This window comes from Leptidea sinapis, chromosome 18, assembly GCF_905404315.1.
Source record: "Leptidea sinapis chromosome 18, ilLepSina1.1, whole genome shotgun sequence".
NCBI classification, from domain to species: domain Eukaryota; kingdom Metazoa; phylum Arthropoda; class Insecta; order Lepidoptera; family Pieridae; genus Leptidea; species Leptidea sinapis.
In genome coordinates this window covers 659,813-683,705 of record NC_066282.1, presented here as the reverse complement: position 1 = coordinate 683,705, position 23,893 = coordinate 659,813, and the positions used below count along the sequence as shown (strand labels likewise).

Genomic DNA, 23,893 nt, shown 5'->3' with positions numbered 1-23,893 from the left:
TCGTTCATAAAATTTTGTTTTATAAATTTTATTTGTGTATGTAGAAAATAGTTTTGTTCGTCGTGCAAGTAAATTTTACAATAATAATTTTCACCACGATTAAAGTGTAGATATAGCATCCCGTTCCAGTTTTTCAAAATTTTAAAAACAAATTAAAATAATTTTATTTAAATTCTCTTAGGATTTTTATGCAATCAAGGAGTCCGATTTCCAATCATAAATCTCTGCTATCAGAACGTTGTACAAGCGCCAGGTACCTGCGGGTACACGGGGCTGACGGGCTGGTCCAGCGCTCCGTCGCTGCCGAAGGCGCCGGCTCCCTGCGCGAACCTCTGTTTCGCTTTCAAGGCCCGCGCTCGCTCGTTCTTCAGCCGCTCGTCGTCTTTCAACAAATTAACTAATTGTTTCGCCTTCTCTCTTACATTCAAACCTGAAATTATCAAGCAACATTTTTATACTGATTACATCTTTAAGATCAGGACGCACGTAACCGGTACCACTAAACAGTTCGCAAATCTTGGGAAAAATTTAAAATCTTGCTTGTGGTGACGTCGGGTACCGGATTGTCTACTACCATCAAATATGTGAGCCGGGAAAAAGGCATAAAAGGCATTTATTTTCTCAAAATTGATTCCTTTAGAATTCTTTTTGATGTCATTTCTAATAACTACTAGATACTACTACCGCTTCGGAAACAAATGGCGCTCTGAGAGAGAAGAAGCGGCGCATGAAACTCTCCCAGCATTCTTTTTTTGCGCTCTTTTCAATAAAAATATACAATATTGTACAGTCATTTCTATCGCTATAAAGAAATCATAATCTAGACCCAGGCTGTCCGATAATTTAGATATTCAGCAGTGGAGTAATAGGATTTACGACAGATCCATTTTTTTATAAAACATTTAAATTTATTTATAGATAATGCCTGAACTTACCCTTAAAGCTATTATGTATCTTATGAAGCCTACTAGAATTAGTTACAAGCAATCCCTTATTTCTAGTGTTATAATAATGAAAATCACTATTAAGAGCAAAAAGGTGACGATTTTTGTGAACGTTTATTAAATTTTCATAAATGTACTGACAATGAACAGTCATAATATTCATTTCTTTAAATTTTTATTTGAGAGACTGTCTATAACCAAGCTGATATATGCACGAACAGCTCTCTTTTGCAGAGCAAACACTATATCAATGTCAGCAGCATGACGCCATAGTAAAATACCATACGTAATGATGCTGTGAAAATAACTGAAGTACACTAATCTAGCGGTCGCAACATTCGTGTACTCTCTAATCTTTCTAACTGCATATGCCGCAGACCTGAGTCTATCTGCTAGATGGGCAATATGTGGACCCCACTGAAGCTTTTTATCTAACGTGATACCCAAGAAGACCGTAGTGTCCACAAGTTCCAATCTCTGGTCATTTATAAGTACGTTGGTTTGTATCTCCGCTGTGTTTGGTGTAATGAACCGTAAACACTTTGTATTTTTACTGTTTAAGTGCAGATTATTCGTCTCAAACCAACGCACTATCTTTGAGAGTGCATTGTTTACCTCGTCATCAATATCTGCACGTCGCTTAAAAATAAGTGAAGTAACATCAGCAACCAATACAATCCCACAAACGGTAGATCGTTAATATATATAAGAAACAAGAAAGGACCAAGAATAGAACCCTGTGGAACGCCTATTCCGACAGGTTTACCCGAAGAACGTTTGCCATTTACATCGACTATTTGAACTCTTTCGCTTAAATATGATTTTAACAGATTTAGGGCTCTATTTTTCATTCCATAATGCTTTAGTTTTAGGAGTAAAGTTTCATGGTGGACGCAGTCAAATGCTTTGGACAAACCACAAAAAATGCTCAATGCATCCTGTGACTCTTCTCAGGTGTCAAAGATGTGCTCAATGAGTCTAGTACCCGCATTAATTGTTGATAAGCCCCTAGTGAAACCAAATTGATTTTTGTTCATTAATTTACAAAAATGCATTTGTAGCTGTTGAAGCAAAAGTTTTTCAAAAATTTTACTAAAAACAGGCAGCACTGAAATAGGTCTGAAATTAGCAGGGTCAAAGGAACTGCCTGATTTAAACAAAGGTATAACTTTGCTGTATTTCATGAGGTCAGGGAACACACCCTCATCTATGCATTCATTAAATATTATTGGTAATTCAGGTTCTATAATGTCAAGTATGTATTTTACAATATTAGTCGAATGGCCCCATAGGTCTTTTGTATTTTTTAGGTTAATTAATATGAAGATTTTTATTATATCGCTACCTGTAACATACTTAAATTTCAAATCAGTGGAAGATACTGGTACGTGTAATCTAAGCATATCATGTGCTGCTTTTGGTGAAGTGTTAAGGTCTTTAGTCGTGATAATCGGGATTTCGGAGAAGTATTTATCAAATTCATTTGCAATTTCTATTTCCGAATTTATAGCGCGATTATTAATATTCAAACAGATTGAGGTGTTACGGCAATTCGATCTAGCAGTTTCATTCTTAATTACACTCCAAGTCGCTTTTACTTTATTATTACTGTATTTAATTTTATCTGCAGTGAAACGAGTTTTCGCTTCATGACAAACTACTTAAAAGAGCTTGGAGTATTTTTTTACATATATTTTAAATTCTTCACTATTATTGTAATGTTTCTCATAATAAAGGTCATACAAGCGTTTACGACTTTTGTGGATATCCATTGTTGCCCAATCATTAAAACAATGTTCGTTGTTTAAAATCCTGTCAAATTCCTCGCAGAAGGAATTGAGGACTAAGTTATAGTGAAAATTTGAGTTACAGTCTAAAAATGGTACCGTATTTACCAAATTATTTCTAAACCTCTCAAGACGGCTACCCGTAACTGGTATAATCGTCACCTTTTTTGGTCTGACATTGTCCAAAATTGTATTTACTTTTATAAGTTGCCCACTATGGTCGGACTGAAGATTATTAATTATGAGTTTACTAGTAATAGTAACATTTGTAAAAATATTATCGAAACAGGTTGCTGTTGTAGAAGTGATTCTAGTAGGTTCCCAAAAGACATTGAACATTTGTTCAATGTCTTTTAAATTTAAGTTGAAATTTATTTAAGTTTAAGTTTAAGTTTTAAAATTAAAACTTTGAAATAAATTTTTAAGTCCAGTACAATTGGCCGAAGGTTCAAGCAAGTTTATACTAAAATCTCCACACACTATAATTGCTAGTTTTGCAAAATTTTGATAGTATCTCCTCCATTCTATGTTGGAATTGTTCATATGATGCAGTGGGGGGGCGGTATACACTTACAATAATAAATTGCTCTAGTTCTATACAAGCTATCTCAATTAGTTGTTCTATAGAGAGATTAACAATATCTCTTCTATTTTTACATTTTAATCTATTATTAGTAATAATTAGGGAACCTCCATGTAATGCCATACTTCTACAAAACGAACTGACTACTTTATGTTCTCTAAAACTAAACTGGAGCTGATGACTCTTACGCCAATGTTCTGTAATATATAATATATCTATATTACAACAGCTCAAAAACAGTTCAATTTCTTACTTGAGGCACCTATATGTATATTCTGGTGAACAATATTTATGAGCTTTATATTATGATTATCCCTAGCAGTGACATTTATATTTGGTGAATGTTGCCTATTTTGTATGATATTGCAAGAGTTGTCCTCCCTTGTCAAATAACTTAATTTAAATTAATTGAAGAAAAATCTTCATTGTTTTATTTTTGTACATTAGTACTAATACATTCCCCAACAGAGGCTTGTATGTCGATTATTTTACAATTTTGCCCAATAGAGGCATGTTTATTAAATAACACTACAGAGGAAGTAGTTTGTTGACTAAGACTATAAGCTACTAAAGTAGCCAGCTGTCGCTTAACTCTAAATGGTAGGTATAGGTTACCATTGGTTATTTTTAGTTTATAATTAATGAATTTATTTGTGTCAAATAGAATAAAATTTTGAAAGGTGGTTGATCCATGCTTCAATTTGTAAATGAGTCCTGCTTGTGGTGCCTACTCGACCTGTTATACTTAATTTTTTTATTTGTTTGATGGGATTACTAATTATGCCAGTAATCCAACCATAACGTTCACGAAGCATCCTTACACAAACAATGAATTCAAGCTCTAAAGGTCGATGAATTTTATATACGATTATTTATACTAAAATATAATAGATATTAGCAAATTGTCATTTTACTAAGAAAACTCGATGTTGCTACGCTCACAAAGAGAAAACCATAATATATGGGCCCAGGTTGTGGCAGACAATAATATATTTTATAATTTTAGTTACATTCTTATATTCAATTTGTGACTTTAAATAAAGTGCTTCCTATCCCGAGTTTTCTTTTCACTTTTAAGTACTTTATATTATTCAAATAACAAAATGATTCATTTTTTATTCGTAGACTAGATATTTTATAACCAAATGGATCTTTGTTAGTCGAATCATAATCGATTATGAGCTGTCATATTCATAGTACCTACATTTAAGGAAAAATCAATTTTCTTTGAAATTATCTCCTTATCCAATTAAAATCGAATCGGAACAACTCGTCATATTAAAGTGGATCTGTACTCTGTGCCAGTGGCTTCAACTTTCAGTGTCATTTTTACGTACTAAATACAATACAAATCGTAATTCACAACAGTAATGGTATATTTTCATTACCATACCGTTGTTTTGTATTACAGTGTGTGTTTCGTATTAAATTGTGCGACTATGCGATCTATGACTATGTTTATGCTACTTTTTAGGTGTTTGAGGCTTGAGCTTGTTGACTCTTTAGTCTTTTGAGTTTCAAGTAGTTATTTTTCATTTATTTTACTTAATGCTCGTTCCAAGTATTGAGCTGCATGAGGACCATCTTCAGTTAAGTTCTTTCGTTAAGTTTAATTTATTTCTACCTTGAGTTTTATTTTCCCATTTCCTTATTGGAATTAGAAACAACACTGTGAATAACATGTTTCTATAGGTAGGTTCATAAGATTTAGATGATATTTTATGTTATTAATAGGTGAAATAAAAGTAATTAATATACTGTACCAATAGTTTTATTTTTCTCTTTTCGGGTTCATCAACTACGTAGTACTAAGTATTGTATCTACTTACTGGCTTTATTATGCCATTAGTAACCTATTTAAATGTATACGTGGCTTTTACGCCAGTCTTTAAATCATCATTGGACATGATGTTTCAGAATAACTATGTAACCTTAGGCAGTTGTGTTCGTGCAAACGAGCGCTAACTTCTTACCAACCTAACTTAACATTCTTTGTTTTTCTCTAAATCTGGGATTCCAACCAGAAAAATATTATTGTGAATGAAAATAGAATACTCAAACTATAATTCCTTCCTTATGACAAACATAGCTTCAAAACCACGATAAGCCATTACTACAAATTATTTACTTTAACCCTTAATTCAATTACGCTAATCTCAAATTCTAATGATTATGATGACTGAACTTTCTTAAAATGCGATAAATACCACATCAGAGCTGCAAGTAATATATCTATCTGACTATAGATTTTTCTACTATTCAAAATGCCTCATGTTGTACCACCATAATTGAATCTGTCGACAAGGTAATGAAGAGTAGATATAAATGGTGTGATCGGGGTTAATAAGGTACATTTACCAACTGATTATGTCACAAACACATAATATAAAGCCATTATTTTTTTCATTGACATAATTTTATTTTTAATAATGGTTCCTGAGCCCATGTTATTATATTATATTCAGACGGATAATTTGTGAACGACTGACTTGACAGTATTGAGGAAAGTGGAGCAGATATAAAATTTCTTACAAAACAAGGAAAAGTACCCGCTTTTTCTACCCGCTCATCTGTGATTGTTGATTGAAGTTTTCAAAAGTAACAATCCAAATTCAAATCAATATCACGGATTCATAGGGAAAAAATTATGAAACCTATAAAACAAGTGTATTAAGTTATTTATTACATTGAAAAATATATTTTGTTTAGAATTTTATGCATTTGAAACCTTACACAAAGAATATGTAACAGTACAAGAACATAAGTCTCACACCGCAAAATCAATTATAGAAATAGGGACTCTTGCGGTCATAAAATAAGGTGCAATTCAGATCGCACAGCGCTATTAACCTCCATTTTTATTCACCTAGAAGTTGCTTCTCTTTCTATCGCGTGACTCTTAACTCTTCTGACGACATTAGAGTTGGCTTCTTTACCTTAAACTGTGCCTACCTAGTTTAAGGTCATCTTATAAAAATAGCTGAGGTTTTTCTATAATATAAATATGTATATAATCGTTATTTTAAATCAATATTCATTATTTGTCAAACCCAAATTAGTTGCAGATAGTAATGTATGCGTTGGAAGACCACGACATAGTAAACATAGTTCATTTTTCCTTCAAAAAGTAGGAACTATTGATATAGGTAGTTAGGTAGATAGAAGCTTGAAAAGGATCGTGACGCGAGCTAGAGCTGCACACGTCCTCTTAGGTGTTATATTAACAATAACAAACAACTTCTTTGCAGTCGGCCTTTGGTCTAAGTACGAAAAATGAAACACAACCATTGAACCTATTTAGTATAGGTACTAAATTGGTACCTATGATAAATGGTCACTGCTCGCTCGTGAGCACTCTCGAGTCCTTACTGGACCGCCACGATAGCGTGGGCGCTGCGTGTACTCTCGATTTCGATACCTACTCGGGGATTGAGACAGGCCTGCCGTAGATACCGTAAAAATACCACCCCCAGATGATTTGTGAAACGAAAGTCTGGTTATGATGTAATTCAAAATGAATACTCGAGTAGCAATAGCCGCGATGGCGCGAGGGGAGCAGTGTGAGCAGATAATTACGAGTTGTAAGTGACACCGAAGCAATTGTACAAATTTCGTGATCTCGTAATTGATAGGGCTCCATCGATCGGCTTAACTCAATTAGCGCCGGCTGCTTGCGAAGCCCCGCCGAGCTCCACGGTCTTCCCCCGCCCGCGCCGCGCGCCCTCATCTTACATAATCTGCGGCTCATCCAACAACTTGCCAGATCACAGATTGCTGCACGGCATTGACCCAAACCTGATATAACTTAGTGATGGCCACAACACACGGGGCAGCGAGCGTGCGTACCTTGATCCTTGCCCTCCTCCATGTATTGGAAGTCCTTGAGAGTGTGAATCGCGAAGATGTTCTCCTTGCACTGCAGCGCCACCTTTTCGCTCCCCGTCTTGATGAGGTACTCCATGAGCACGAGCGCTTTGTACACGTGCCGCCAGTTCTTGCCGTGGTCGTTGAGCCGCTTCCAGATCATCTGCATGATCTCGGTGAAGGCCATCACGTTGTAGGTGAGGTCGGCGATCTCCGCCATCAGCGTGCTGGACGGGCCCCATGGGTCGTTGGATGTGGCTTCACGCACTTTTACCTGCACCGCACGCAACAACCATGTCATTCATTAACATTCAAATTCGATAAGATTGGACCAATATCTATAATATAATTCATGACATACAACCACGCGTCTCCTGACATAATTTCCTGGCTTCTTTCACTTCTTACACTTTCATCAATTCTTTCATAAATTATGTCTTTAATACAATTCGACCTTATCGTGTAATACACACCTAGCTCGACCATTGACAACAACAACAATAGCTATACATTACTATGATGTATCTTCATTAAATATTCACACAACGCGGGAAATGTGATTGTAGGAACTTATTTTTTCCTCATATTTCCTCATCACCTACAGCCCTGGTGTTGTTGACATTGGTCACGATCTTACACGTATAAGTAGTAAATACATATAAGCTTAGGTTGAGAGAGAAGCAATATAGATGTGTCGGCAGTAGAATGTCAGAAACAAAGATACCTGAGCATCAGAGTAGTTGTGCGCGAGATTTTTAATATTCCTCCTTAGGCCCGCCACGTTTGCTTGCATTTCGTACCCAGCGCCCGGGAAAAAATCTGCAACAAGACAACTATCACGATGTTACACAAACATACAACAACACGAAGTACACACGGTGACACACCCGCACCGCACCGCGTGCCGAGTTGTGATATAAAATACAAATTAAATATATCATACAAATTACAGGTGTCACAAAATTTCGTCTGAGTATACTAATATTAAAGAAGTATAGTTTGTGAGAATGTTAGGGGTAATCTACTGAACTGATTTTGTTAATGTTTTTATCAATAGAAAGCCACTTTTTTGTAAGTGTCATAGGCCATATATTAACACAAAACATTAAAAGACTTTGTATAGACCAGTGCCGAAGCCTTTGAAAATGATAAAAAGTGAAACAAAATAATAGTAGGATGAAACCCATTGGAAAATGACAACAATATAACAAAAATTAAGGGAAAAATAAATTACGGGCGATATGAGGTCGGAAAGTGGAAAAGGGGGGGTGTTTTAGGGTAAAAAATAGTTTATCTTGATTTCCGGCAAAACTTCAAGTCCTATGGAAAAAAGTTAATTGGCAAAGTTGTAGATAGTAAAGAGATCTACAACTTTTGTAATTACACTTTTTTCACATAACCTCAAAATTTAGGTGAAAAATTCAAAAAACCAAGTTTTTGTTTTTTTATTTATATCTTTTTCAAAAAAAAAATTTTGCCTACGAAAGTTGGTGAAAACTTACCTTATTATGTCCCAAATACACTGAAATTTTTAAGTGATTTAAAATATTTATTTTTTCGCCTTATTTTAACTTAATATCAAAAAAGCACCCTAATTTTCAATCGAAAATTCTGACGTCAAAATATCAGCTTTTTTCAAAAAGTTTGGGGGCTTTTTGTTCGTTGAAATATCTACTTTCTGATGGTGTAAAAAAAATATTCATTACTGTAGGAAATATTCTCAGAAAATGCAAAAAATTAAAAAAAAACTCAAATTAGAATATATTTTTTAATCATTATGTACAATTTTGAGGTATTTATTAAAATTTACACTTTAATTACTCAAAAAACGTAAGATTTCATGTTTTATTGATAAACGAAAAAATTGCAAATTAAAATATACTTCTATAATTAACAAACAAATAAGTTAATAAAGTTAATATTTAATAAGACATCTACAATATTTTGAAAAAGTTGTAGTCTTCTATAAATAATATTTGTAGATGCCTATTTATTGCTGTTTTAAGATAATTTATATACCTGAGTGACCTTCGGTAAATTTTAACCCATTGTAAGTTATTTCATTGAGAAGTGGAGACAGACCTAGGAGGGTCTGGGCCTTACTACATACCTGCTATTTTAGTTAACAAATTTAGTTATGAAAATTTATTGAATTAGGCGTTACTTTGCGGAAATCCATAACTATACAAATGATTTAAATTTTATTTAGTGTTAATTCCGCCAATATTTGATTCTCGTGCCAGATTTTGGCGAGACAACACGTCCTGAGGATGCCTCGTGTAGAGGCGAAACACGTGTCGAATTGTTTTAAAGACAAATATTGGCGGAATATTAACACTAAAGAAAACTTGAATCATTTGTATAAATTTAGTTATACTCATGATAAAACTTTGAAGGCATTATTAATTTGATTTTGTCTTTTCAGATTATCAGTATGGATAAATCTGTTTGTATAATCTGCAATAAGTCAGATGACAAGCAAGTGTATGAAATAAAAAAAACAGATTTGAATCGTTTCATTTTTTTGATGAAATTGTACATAGTAATTAAAAAAAAATCGAATTTGAGTTTTTTAAATTTTTTGCATTTTCTGAGAATATTTCCTATAGTAATACATTACTATAGGAAATACATTACTATAGGAAATATTCTCAGAAAATATGATGGTGTAAAAAAATATACATATTTTTTTACACTATCAGAAAGTAGATATTTCAACGAACAAAAAGCCCCCAAAATTTTTGAAAAAAAGCTGTTATTTTGACGTCAGAATTTTCGATTGAAAATTAGGGTGCTTTTTTGATATTAAGTTAAAATAAGGCGAAAAAATAAATATTTTAAATCAATTAAATTAGTGTATTTGGGACATAATAAGGTAATTTTTTCACCAAATTTCATAGAAAAAATTTTTTTTTTAAAAAGAACTAAATAAAAACCAAAAACTTGGTTTTGTGAATTTTTCACAAAAATTTTGAGGTTATGTGAAAAAATTGTAATAATTTATATATATTAATTATATATTATATATTATATTATTATATATTAATTATATATAATTTATATTTTTGCCATAGGACTTGTAGTTTTTCCGGAAATCGAGATAAACCGATTTTAACCCTAAAACATCCCCCCTTTTCCACTTCCCGACCTCATATCGCCCGTAATTTATTTTTTCCTTAATTTTTGTTATATTCTCGTCCTTTACCAATGGATTAGATCCTACTGTAATTTTTTTGGTTTCAAAAAGTATCGACCCTGGTCTAGTAGTGGTAGTCCTATTTGTAAACAAAGTCAAAGAAAAATGGATCGAACGAATACGTTTCTTACAAACGCTGCCTTAACGAATTTTATTTATTGGAGTTACTACCTCACTAAAATACCTACATCATAAGGTGATACTAAATGTGCAACCAGCACCGTTAACCACAGATTAGATACAAAAAAGAGATGTTATATTATAATTGTTTTGTATACGTACTATAGTTATACACTGATAACGTACGATGCGGACGAAGTCGCGAGTAACAGCTAGTTTCAATATAATATATACAGAATTCACGAATAACAAAAATATTTAGTTTTTATTTAGTACCTCTATTCTACGACTCGCATCAATTAAAAGGCATTAGTCTATCTGCTCACAATTGAATAGGATAACAAAAGAAACCAACAATTATCAACAATAGCGTTGTTGTTTATCAGATATATTAATATAGTATGTGAAAGTTTAGCGGACGCTGTATGTTCAGCCGCGGATAACACAACGATATTGAAATAAACTGACACCTCGGTAGCAGGCAAGCCTGATGATGAGTGTTCACCGCAAACACGTGGCGCGGACGACATGGAGCGGCTAAATTACATCACTATTAGTGTAGGCTTCTTTTACACTACACCATAATAAGCTACTTATAAATTACATTTAAATACCCCTACAGTGAGCGCAGCCGCATAACTTCATGATAGTACAGGTGAAGAGGGTTATGTCGGATTCCAATGAATCTTCCTTCTACAAACCACGATTTAAATTTGAAAAAACACTTAACACAAACTTAAAACTACAAGCATAGTTTTGTAGAGTCCGGGACTGGTGACGCCGGAGCAAACGACGTACGATTGTCCGTGCGAGGGCAGCTTGGCCTACGTATTCAAATTGGAAGGAGTCATTGCGAGTCATGCTATGTATATAGAAATATTTAATAAATTACGAAAAGAAATAAGAGAGGAAACAGTGTTAGATTTAATTTTAAATTAAACTCCGCCTCCATATCCTTCCCTATATCAAAGGGTTGGTATGGTGCCGGTCGCAAGCCCGGATAAAGGAGGAGGGAATCCAAGCCAAGTTGTGAGACGTACCGTGACGAGGGCTGCGTGTCTGTGGGAGAGCTCAGACTTTAACGGTGTACCTCCGATACCTGGGCACCTCGGAGTGTTATTTTATGCCCTTCGGCCAGTAAGCGGGGCTCTGCTGGTTCGTGACCTTTATTTCCCTAGCTTCTCGTGGGAACAAAGTGGAGGAAAATAACATTTTAAGTTCTATTTTGTCTACCATAGGTGCAAACCTATCTATCTCGGAACCCGAGGGTGAGCGGCTAGACGCCCCCAAGGGAACCAAAAACTTACCTCAGGCCGAAAGACTAATCCCAGGCGAGCTGGCAACCGTTAAGGAAACCACAACGCCTACGGAAACAGACTCGAAACTGAGAAATATAAAGACGAAGCCAAAGAAGCTGTCCGGTGCAGCCCGGAAAAGATTCAGAAAGCTTCTCCAAACGGATATGCCTGTAGAGGAAGCCAAGGCGTTAGCCAAAATGCCTTGGAATGACCTACAGAAAGCAGGTCACAACCCTCCACCACCTGAAGCGAAAGCTGAAAAACGTGGCAGGTCAGAGGAGATTTCTCCGAAAACCCAGCCGAAGAAGGTACCCAGGCTAGATGACACTCAGTCAACCTCGGGAAGACCTAGCTTCAAGGAGGTAACCGGGTCCTCACGTGTGGGCATTCGACATACCCATACTATGAGCGAGGACGAAATGCGGAAAGTGCGCCGCGCACTTCTTGCTTTGATCACCGGGGCTGAACAAGGTACCGGGCCGACATTTTTGGGCTTTGCCCACAAGCCTGGCTGGATTCTGGTGACTTGCGAAAATGATTTCAGCCGAGAGTGGCTTGTGGACAAAGTCAAGGATCTGAAGCCGTGGCCGGAGGCAGAGCTCTCATGCATGTCGGAGGAACAACTGCCCAAACCCTCCATAGCCACGACTTTTCTGCCGAATACTGAGGCTGACACAGTCGAAGAGGCACTGAAGCTGATCCGAGCGCAAAATGCGGGACTGAACACCGAACACTGGAAGGTGCTCCACGCGAGGGAGGACAAGGGAGGCCAAGTGGTCACTTTTTCCTTGGACGATCCCTCCGCGGAGACTCTGAAAGAGTCCGAGTGCAGAGCTGCCCTTGGTTTTAGAAAGATCAATTTTAAGATCAAGGGCGTCTCTGAGGGTTCCGCAGCAGCGAGTGGACAGCAACCGACCCAGACCAGCGGGCCTGTGCGACCGGGAACATCCGGGATCTCAAAGACCCCGCTACGGCCGGCTGCCCCCACAACTACGTTCCGGGGCAAAGGGCCGATGTCGAGGAACGTCTCAGGTCCCCTCAGGGGAGGGAAGGATCAGAGTCGGGCTAATTCTGGCCGCGGGCGGAAACACCCATACCAGAAGACAGACCGACCTAAGCCTTCCACCTCCGGTGGGATCCAATGACGCTCCGCAGAAATAGGGCGAGGATACTCCAGGCAAACCTCCACCACGCCAAAGCTGCTACTGCAGTAATGGAGAAATGCCTTGCGAGTGGTGAAATCCTCTTTGCCCTACTACAAGAGCCGTGGGTCAATACCGGCAAAATACTGGGACTGAACACCGCGGGTAAGTTAATCTACAATACCAGCGGATCAAAACCCAGAGCTTGCATAGTCTTCAACAAGAACACTAATTTCTTACCTGTTACAGAGGTCTGCACCGACGACCTTGTTGCGGCGTATTTCTGTTTCGAAGGTTGGGAAGGCACCAAAGTGATCGTTTGCTCGGCGTACCTTCCATATGAAGAAAGAGAGCCGACAACAGAATTGGCGAGAGTGGTCGAGTATGCACGACGCAACAACGCCGAACTGATTGTCGGGGCCGACGTCAATGCGCACCACACAACTTGGGGAAGCAGCGCCGTCAACCACAGAGGTGAGCAACTTCTTAATTTCTTAGACACTAACGGCCTACAGGTACTAAACAGAGGTAATAAGCCAACCTTCGTTACCTCAAACAGGCAGGAAGTTCTAGATATTACTTTCGCTACCGACAACATTGCCAGGCGAATATCAAACTGGCGAGTCAGTGATGAAATTTCGCTATCGGATCACCGACACATAGCATACGACATCTTGACTTGCCTCGAAAAACAACTATATACGTTTAGGGATCCAAAGAAAACAAACTGGACTGTCTATAAAGAGAAACTCAGGAGTAATTTGGAGAATATCCCTAAGCGCATCAGAACCCTGGATGAGCTAGAGTTGGCAGTAAAAGTAACCACGGATGGCATCACTGACGCCTACGAGGCTAGCTGCCCTCTCTCCTTACAACACTCAAACAGGAAAGTGCCTTGGTGGAATTCAAACTTGAACAAACTAAGGCAGAAATCCAGAAGGTTGTTTAACAGGGCTAAAAAAACCCAAGAATGGGAACCCTACAAAGAAGCCCTAACAGATTACAACAGAGAAGTTAGGAAGGCCAAACGAGCATCTTGGAAGAGGTTCTGCGAGGATTTATCTAAAATTCCCCAAGGATCCCGAGTACACAAACTGCTCGCCAAGGACAAACCTAGCCAAATCGGCCTGCTTAAGAGACCAGATGGATCTTTTACAGCCGACGATGTAGAAAACGTAAGAGTACTGATGGCCCACCACTTTCCGGGGGCTACCTATCAACCAACTGTAGCAACGCCTACACAACGGCCTCTTGACGAGGACTGGCGTAGAGCGGCAAAGATAATCAGACCCCGGGATATAAGGTGCGCCATCAAGACTCTGAAACCCTACAAGTCAAGCGGTCTAGACAACATTTTTCCAGCGCTTCTTCAAAAAGGCCTGGATATCCTAGTACCGCTACTAGTCAAGATATACCGGGTAAGCTTTGCCTGGGGCTATCTTCCAGAGCAATGGACTAGGGCTAAAGTACTATTTATACCTAAGGCAGGCAGAAAGGACTACTCCCTGCCAAGCTCCTTCAGACCCATTAGCCTAACCTCCTTTCTCCTGAAGGTTATTGAGAAAGTCTTGGACAGACACATAAGAGAGCATGCTCTAAGCCTAAAGCCCATTCACAGTTCTCAACACGCCTACTGTAGAGGCAGGTCTACAGAAACGGCCCTTCTACAACTTGTGGATAGAGTCGAGAAGGCGTTACAAGACAAACAGATTGCACTTTGTGCGTTTCTAGACATTGAGGGCGCCTTTGACAATACCCCGACAGACACGCTAGTGAAGGGACTAATTAACAAAAATGTAGACTCCACCACTGTCAAATGGGTAAGGTCAATGCTCTCAAATCGCAAAGCTCTAATCTCCCTCCATGGGACACCACTGGAGCTATACACTACGCAAGGTTGCCCACAAGGTGGCGTTCTTTCGCCACTTCTATGGACACTAGCAGTAGACGAACTACTTAGTAAGCTGGCAGAACTCAGAATTGATGCACTAGGGTACGCAGACGACCTAGTTATTATCGTCAGAGGTTTCTGCCAAAGCTTACTAAGCTCTATACTGCAAAAGGCGCTAAACACCATCTCACAGTGGTGTACGGCCAACAAACTGTCAGTCAACGCAGGAAAGACTGTTATTGTGCCATTCACGAGGAAACGGACACTTAACAAACTGAAGTCTCCCACCTTGAACGGCTCTACTTTGGAATTCTCAGCTGAGGTTAAGTATCTGGGAGTCACATTCGACCAGAAACTCACATGGAATTCTCACATCGACAAAGCCGTGAAAAAGGCTAAAACAACCTTGGGTGTATGTCGACGTCTGGTAGGGAGACATTGGGGAATGCGCCCCAAGATCCTCCTATGGCTATTCAAAGCAATTGTGAGACCAACAATCACATACGCCTCCATTGTGTGGTGGAACAAAGCCAACCAGAAAACAACTGCAGACAGACTAAATAGCCTGCAGAGACTTGCCTGTATGTTGGTAACCGGAGCCATGACGTCTTCTCCTGGTGCGGCCATTGAAGCAATGCTAAACCTACCGCCTCTTCCACTGTTCATACAGCAAGAGACGAAGGCAAGCATGCTGAGGGCAATCGCCCAGGGGGGTTCATGTAACTGGATGTCGCAAACGCTTAGGACCTTAGAGGACTCAGTTCTGCGAGACCACATATTAGGCATGTTACCTGATCAGATGATTCCACAATTAATCTCTGTTAAACACTATATCGTGGAACTACCTTCCAGGGACGACTGGATGAACAACAAAGTCACGTGGAAGGACGGGAGCCTCATGTGGTTCACCGATGGGTCCAAAATGGAAAATGAAGTCGGCTGTGGGGTCTATGGAGAACGCCCCAGGTTTAAATCCAGCACAAACCTGGGAAGCTTTACCTCCATATTTCAAGCAGAGGTGTATGCCATCCTGGAATGCGCGGAAACCAATATCCAAAAAGGCTACTTCAATCATAACATATACATTCACTCTGATAGTCAGGCAGCATTGTTGGCTTTAGACGCTGACTTGACGTCGTCTAAGTTAGTCAATAATTGCGTCGAATGCCTGAATTCATTAGGCATGAAAAACAGAGTGATTCTCAGATGGGTCCCAGGGCACGCCGGAATCATAGGCAATGAAATGGCCGATGAGCTCGCAAGAGCTGGGGCTAAAGCAGTCCGATATGGTCCGGAACCCATTTGTGGACTGCCAAAGAGCGCCATCCGACACACCCTGAGTAACCAATGTAAACAAGAAGCACTTAAACGCTGGAACAACTCTTCAGGTTTAAACCACTCTAAAGCACTGATAAGGGCATTCAACAGTAGCTATGCGAATGAAGCCCTATCATTGAACAGGAAAAATCTATGCATACTCACTAGGATGCTAACCGGGCACTGTCGCCTAAACAAGCACCTCAGTGTGGTCGGCATCAGAAGCGACAAGGCTTGCAGGTTCTGCCTTGAGGATGATGAAACACCTATTCATCTACTCTGCGACTGCGGCCTACTAATGCATAAGCGTAACACAATCTTTGGCAACTACTTCGTACCACCAGATAGTGTTTACAACACTCGCGTCAAGGAACTACTGCGGTTCGTAAAGGCGGTAGGGCTTGACGATGAGCTTTAGTATGAGTGGCGAACACAATAGTCCAATTCTGGACGCGGTGTTACTAGGAACCTTTTAGGACCAGGAAATAGCCACCCTCTTCAAATAATAATAATAATAGATTTAAATTTAAATTATTAACACTACTAAAAAAATATTGTTTTTACTCAATAAATGAATATTATCAGACGAAGTGGTAACTGGCACCAATACTATTTTTACCAATGTATTGTAGGGGCTTTTAGTACCTAGGCTTTACGTTGATTAAATTAAATGTAGCAGTAATTATCGATTGTGTTAGGTTTATAATATTGTGAAGAGAAACCACAAAAATATTTGCATGTCTGTCAAGACGAAACATGTGCCTGCTCTTAAATTTGTAACAACTTTACTTGTGTTTCTGGCAAATAAAGAACTTTGACTTTCAGGAACGAGGGGAGGACGCCTAGGGTATACCCTAACACATTCGCCGACAACACAACCTGACGACTTCTAGACGGGTCCCGTTCCACAGCTTCGGAAGAGACACAACTCTACGGAATGTGTGGCGTCATTGATCGACTACAGCATGGGTAGAGCTGTCAATTACTTCATTCATTCATTGATGCTCTTTGCTCAGTTTTGGGGGACAGTTGTTGGTGGGACTCATGTCCCCGTACACACAGCGAATGAGTTCTTCCAAGCTTGATACCATTTTACCAAAAGACTCTGGAAACTTCTGTTCATCTCTCTCCTCTCTCAGAGTGCCTTCGACGAGACTGGTAAATCTTGGTTTCGTCAATTGCCTCGAAGCTGAGTTCCTACACTGATGGTAAATGTTCACAAACATTTTATGTAAATTTAATAACACGACATCATGACACTGACCGGCGCAGAGCATGCTAGAGCGGGTCCCGCTCTCTCCGGACACCCTGCTGTATCCTGGATACAATATGTTTCATTTGTTACAGTTTGTTAACTAAAAGTTTTGTTGATCAATGTTTACGAACATAACATGAAAACATGCATTTATAACAGCAGTGTAGGATCACCATAAGATGTTAAGTTTCATTAGCCCAGTAATTTCAGTAGCTAGGGCGCCTTACGTACATAAACACGGTAATGCTTGTACATGACTGTTGCACAGCAGACAGTAATATGCAGGCGCCGCGGCCGCTGTGGTTGACCAACTTGTGACAAATTATAATTGTCTGTCTTAATGATACCACAGATTGGGAATGGAGCGACCGCCTGATGATTTGATTGAATCGAAATTTAATTGAAAATAAAAGAAGAAGCCCGCTTAGTTTGTCGGGCCCATTCTTCTCAGACCTGAGGCATTCATTCCCGAACGAATACTAGTTTTTGAGTTATAATAAGTGATTTCATATCCTGTTGTGTATAAAAATATTTAAATTGATTTTCATGATGGCTCTGTGGCACTCGCATCCGTCGGCGTGTCACTCCTACACACGACTCATTAAAAGAAAATTCATATTTGAGACAGATTCTGTTGCAGATAGTTGTGACGCGGATTCGTTCCAAGGAAGCCTTTCGGATGCGTTTCCAAACGAAGCCCAACTAATATTATAAATGTTAATGTTACTTTGTTACGCTTTCACGCCTTGGTTACCATTGAAACAATTTTGATGAAATTTAGTACAGAGATAGAATAGAACTTGGAAAAAGATATAGGCTACCTTTTATCGTGAATAAAAGTTTTAGAGGGTTTGAAATAGGAAGTGGAAGTTTGTATGGAAATTCGTTATTATCAAAGATGACACAGAACAGACAAAAAACAAAAATTTACTCTAGCGTTTTTGAAATTTCGACCTGTGGTGGGATGAATGTTGATTTCGCTAGTAAGTAACTAGTTGACCCCCATATGGCGTCTCCCATCATAAAAAATGTCCCCCAAAAATAAGTACAGTACTTAATGTGAGCAATGAACATGTAGGACAAAAGAAACCTGCAATCACAATCCGCGTCAATAAACACAAGGATCGCGATATAATGTTATCAGTGCGCCGTGCCGTGGCCGGGTCGTTAACACTCAACGTTAGTTGTTAGTTGGTACCTACTACACTATCGTATGTTGTACTATACTTCAATAAATCTTTTTTCACTATCGTATGTTGTACTATAAACTATGTGAAGGTTGTATATTGAACCTATTCGGCCCGCCCGTCCTTGTTGAGGTCGAAGAACATAACGGATCACGGAGCACTGATTTTGGAAAACATGGAGCTTCAACATTAACATTAATTCAAAGGGATTGAAAACACAATTGAGGAAGTGTTCGTTCACAAAGTGTCGGACAGACTCTAAAGTTGGCAATAATGAGAACCAATTGATGATGTCATTAGAAGCATTCGCAAACAGCATACATGGTGCAGGCGCCAGGATATGCCAGACGTGATATGCGACAAACACGTAACATAAACTGATTGCAACTGTTAACGCAGTGGTAACGGGGAGCATATAATTATTACAATTCAAACCAAAAGGTTAAGTCATGTGTATTTTTTATTTAAATATTTCGAAAATCAGTATGTTTTTGTTTATAGTTACTTCTAATTGACCCACAATTGGGTTGCAGTATTAAAATCAACAAAACTTGCCGGTTATGTGAGATCATATAAAACCATTGTCCATGCAACCAGTTGGTCATGTAACAAATAGCACGGAATACAAAATACAATTTTCAATAGAGTTTGTATTTTCTTGTAGTTATGTATACGTAATATTCGCAGCTGCCGCGCGTATCACTAACATGGTGTCCGGTGCTCCTCAATATTGGTTTCATCTTAAGTAGTTTCGTTCAAAGTGCAGCCGGTACATCTTGTAAACAAATATGTCTTTATCTTTTAGGCTCTAGTTCTTTTGTTGTCGGTCGAGACAAAATAAATTTGTGTAAACAGCATGAAATTTTCAGCAAAGTTTTTGAAATGCCTTAAAACTAAAATACTTTAAAACCACCAGGTCTAGAACAAAACAAAAAAAACTTTTTTTTGAGTAGATAAAAGTAAAGGTGAAGCTATTCACGAGCTATTTTCCGCCGCTCGACGTCTACTAGGCTCCCCCCATTTTGAGCAAGTTGTACCACATAATAACTTGTTTTTCATTTCTTCGTAAGCGTGTGTAGATCTCCTCGCATTCTATTATTCACCGTAAGAGCGTCGAAGAAACGTACTAATGAATTAAAAAATCGAAAAACATTAGTTTGGTTGGGGAGTGTACTGGCGCCTCCCGATGAGAGGCAAGGACTCTAACCTTCCTGGTAATCTGGTAGGTAGTAGCCCCCACGAGGCCTGTATAAGATCTGTGTGATCTTGTACAGGTTGTTATACAGATCTTTTTCCCTTTATTAGGGGGTTGTAAGGATACGCCAGCCGATGCAAAAACATTTAATGTAAACAAGAGAGTGGAGGCTTTATGTAAGTGACTAAATATTCTACCGAAACCGTGCAATACTCATTTAACTTTTGTTAGAGGTACATTTCTCCAAAAAAACTTGCATTTTTATTTGTAATGGAACTCACTGACAGCCTAGATAAGTTAAGGTCATTTATAGTACAGCACAATAGTGATGTTTGTACTCCGGTAGCCAGGCAACACCGACCTTGACGGCAGCATGTAGATAGCTGCCCTGGTGAAGGTCGTGGAACACCGCCCCAACACAGAGCTGAGTAGCACCGAGCCGGGCCTTGCTCAGTACATCTTCAGGCCAAGTAAAGAGAGTTGTCACATCCTAATAGCGGCCGCCGCCAATAAGAAAATTATCTAAGCTATACTAACTATATAGATTTTATATTTATTTGTAGTGGATCTATTATTATAATACTAACAATTTAATAGATTTAAAAAAAAATCACCTAACATGGGCTTGCTTTATTTGAAAAATAATAAGAGATTAAATTTAAGCTTACAAAAATGTGAGCAAATGTATTCTTCTACATCATAATTTAATATAATTTATAGTCATTAAAGTAAAGCTTGTTTAAGCAAATATTTTTGCAAAAGCAAAAATTTTAACACACTAAATAATTTGTATCTTGAATGTTAATTTTATACATAAAGGGGATCACATATAAAATTGTGATACATATTTGAATTGAATCGTTTTAAAAAACTAGAAATCTATTTGAACTAAATCATATTTTAAAAATGAAGCTAACATTTAACGGTGGGGAAAAATTTATAAATTTAACTTGATCAAAAAAAAAACTGAATCTGTTTCAATACCTACAACCTCTCATGTTCTGTGTGAGTGCTCTTCCAACTAAGCTAACCGTTCGAGTGACGCATCATTATAAAATCTTGTATGCTTTGTTAAACTCTCAGGTTGTGGCTTCATCTACAGGATCTATTTCACAGTTGATAACCTGCTCAATGACATCAACAGTGACATCTCAAGTCAATTAGGAAATTTACTTGAAATGTCGCTCTTGCAAATCTAATCTAAACCCAGAAGTGAGGGTTATCACTGTAAAAACATAACAAATTATTTGAATCTGTTTTTATCCCATATTGTATCCCGAATTTTGTTTTATAAATATATCCTAGCGACCAACCTCCGCTTTGGGTATTAGAAAGCTAAACCAGGCAGCTTGACGTTTTCAACAATTATTGTCACATTTCTGCCAATTTACAGCCTTAACAAATTATACACCTAAACCTTCATTGGATCACAATTCTATTGGTGAAAACTGCATGAAAATCCATTCAGCACCTTTAAGAAAAATAGCAGTTTCAAAAAAGAAAAAAGAATGGATATTGCTTTTGTGAGCATTTATTTTATTCAGAAAGATAAATATATTGGCAATTAGGATAAAGAAATTTACAAGAATGATGAAGATCACCAGTTGACCAATCTTTCCGAGATCTTACTATAATTCATTAATGAGCTGGTGCTTTTCTAGAAATTCCAAGAACTGGCTGTTAAGAATAGAATTGAAGTGAAGCATGAAGTGGAAAAGTTCATCAGTCTTTCAGAGTCAAGTGATACAGGGTGCCTAGTGCTGACTGCATTAGTAATGATTACAAAATTCCAATTTGGGATCTTTGTCCGGTTTCAATGCTGCAAGTGGCTAGATTTTAATGGTATAGAAACCAAAATAGTCTTGAATACTACTTTATAATATGTATATCTATACATATAAATAAAATTGGAGTGTCTGTAAATATAATAATATAATAATGTAATATAGAAATAATAATATTTACTACATGTATATGAATATACATAAGGTACCTTCGCCAAAATAACACATTTTAAAATTTTAGTCTCTTTGTTCCGGCTTATCTTTGTAATGGCTGAACCGATTTCGACTGGACTTTTATTGGCAGGTAGCTGATGTAATAAAGCAATGTGACAATGTCTAAGAAACGGTCTAACCCTTAAAATAATTTATATGGCAAAACAATGATTGCCAGGTCAGCCAGTAATGTATATTTTTGATAATGTTATGTGGGTATGTAGATAGGCACATAAGTGAATTTGCTAGAAACTGTGTAATAACCATTATGTTAACCGACTGGGAACTAACAAGCTAAGTCAAGTCAGTCAGTCTTTTGTGGAGCCATGTATATGCTTTTACAATAAGATCTCAGAAAATGTTCAAAACAAATGTATTATGAAATTCAAAACAATTGTTAAAAAATGTTTGTGTGGTAAAGGTTACTATTTATAAGATTTTATCTATATTTGATTTTTCTTATTTATTATATTTATCTATTTTTTTTATTTTATTATAATTTTCTTAATCATACCACAGATTAGGAATGGAGTGACCACCCTCAGAATATTAAATAATAAATTTTATTGTAAGATATTACATTGTAACCATACTTTTATTTATCAGAATATTTTTTTTCTTTCTAATATTACATTTTATAAAAAAGATAGCTCAAGTAGGTAATCGGGGACCCACAATACATCCACTCCCGCTCAACACCTCAGGGAGGAGGGGATGGCTGAAAAACAGTGCTGCATGGAAACATAAATCCATGATTCCATGTCAGGTGGAGCTGAGCCTTTTCCTTTTGCCTTTTGTTTCATTGCGTATCCTAATTGTTTATTTTATATTTGTAATGATTTTTATGGCAATAAAGAATTTATTATTATTTTAAAAAAAGAAGTTTATAGCTTCTTTTATATTATTTCATATATTATATTTTTATATCAATGAAAATTAAGATGTGTTTGGCACTCATTCTTCTCAGGTCAGAGGCATACTTTTTCTAATGGGTGGTAGTTTTCGACTTTCAATAAATATTGACATGATATTTAGATATAAGAAAAAAATTATCTTTTTTAATATTAGTGATGAAGTAATGAGTCACTATAGTCTAGTCTTGAATCTTTGATGATATTGGTTTTTTGTCAAACTTCAAATAATATTTAGTATTATTATTAGATAATACCAAGCATCCTTACCAGATATTCAATTTTATTATGCATTACAATTGAGTGTGAGTTTAAGATTGTTTGTCTAAACAGTGTCAGATAAGACAGCAAATTATGATTATTAAATAAATTGAATTTCAAATAATGGCATACCTGTCTCAGCACCTCCGAAACCAAGATGTACTCTTTATTTTGTCACAGCCGAGTTGCATTAATAAAGAAAAATGATTTAAAGACTAAATAAATTCAGCAATGAAATTATCAATGAATAATATTTTACAAGAATGTTCTCAGGATGAGAAGTCAATAAATTATAATTCTTATCATGAAGATAAAACTTTTATCATTTTATCATCACGATGCATAAATTCAAAGATTTTTCACCTCGTACACAATTGACGTCACGTTACACGGTCGAGTTCATGAATAACCCGACAACCACTAAATGTACTATCACGTCCTAATTTTTTGTTTCCTCACATGTTTACTCATTATGAAAGGAAGAACCACTTTAAGAGCCCCTAAATATGAATAGTAGTACAAGCTTTAGAGTTTTCTATATATCTTGAAGATATGTTACATCTAACAACAGAAAAAAGAAAAAGGTAAAACGGATCATTTACTACTCACCAAATTACTTGCTACGAAGTAATAAAAAAGTTTCTTCTTATCAATCTTAAAAATGTAAATACATATCAAACATTATACTATTATCACGGTACACAGCACGTTATCACTTGATTATAACTAAACAATTTTGTACAAAATCTATTCTAAACAAAACACTTCACGAATTGACAAAACTCGTAATCAGCTCAATCACAATCATGACAAATCAACATGTCTGCCAACAACTTACACAACATCCGGTCAGCTAAATATTTTTATTCCAAATAATCTGTTCATTTTTCAACATTGATTCAAACTACTTCAATGTTGAATTATATTAATTAAAAAATCATATAT

General features: G+C 37.2%; 1 protein-coding gene across 4 annotated transcripts in view; it reads right to left on the bottom strand.

Moving 5' to 3' along the window:
- Window positions 1-23,893, bottom strand: part of LOC126969629 (epsin-2) — a 46,239-nt gene extending 22,346 nt beyond the window's left edge. Inside the window, exons 1-4 of one of the 4 annotated variants that reach the window (XM_050815183.1) lie at window positions 23,558-23,893; window positions 7,903-7,997; window positions 7,161-7,452; window positions 258-430 (exon numbers count right to left, since the gene is read on the bottom strand). In XM_050815183.1, coding sequence (XP_050671140.1) covers window positions 258-430; window positions 7,161-7,452; window positions 7,903-7,971 — 534 coding nt within the window. In that variant the 5' untranslated portion in view covers window positions 7,972-7,997; window positions 23,558-23,893. Of the gene's footprint in view, window positions 1-257; window positions 431-7,160; window positions 7,453-7,902; window positions 7,998-23,080; window positions 23,496-23,557 lie in introns of those variants that run through there. The other 3 variants (XM_050815185.1, XM_050815186.1, XM_050815184.1) reach the window with 3 other exon arrangements.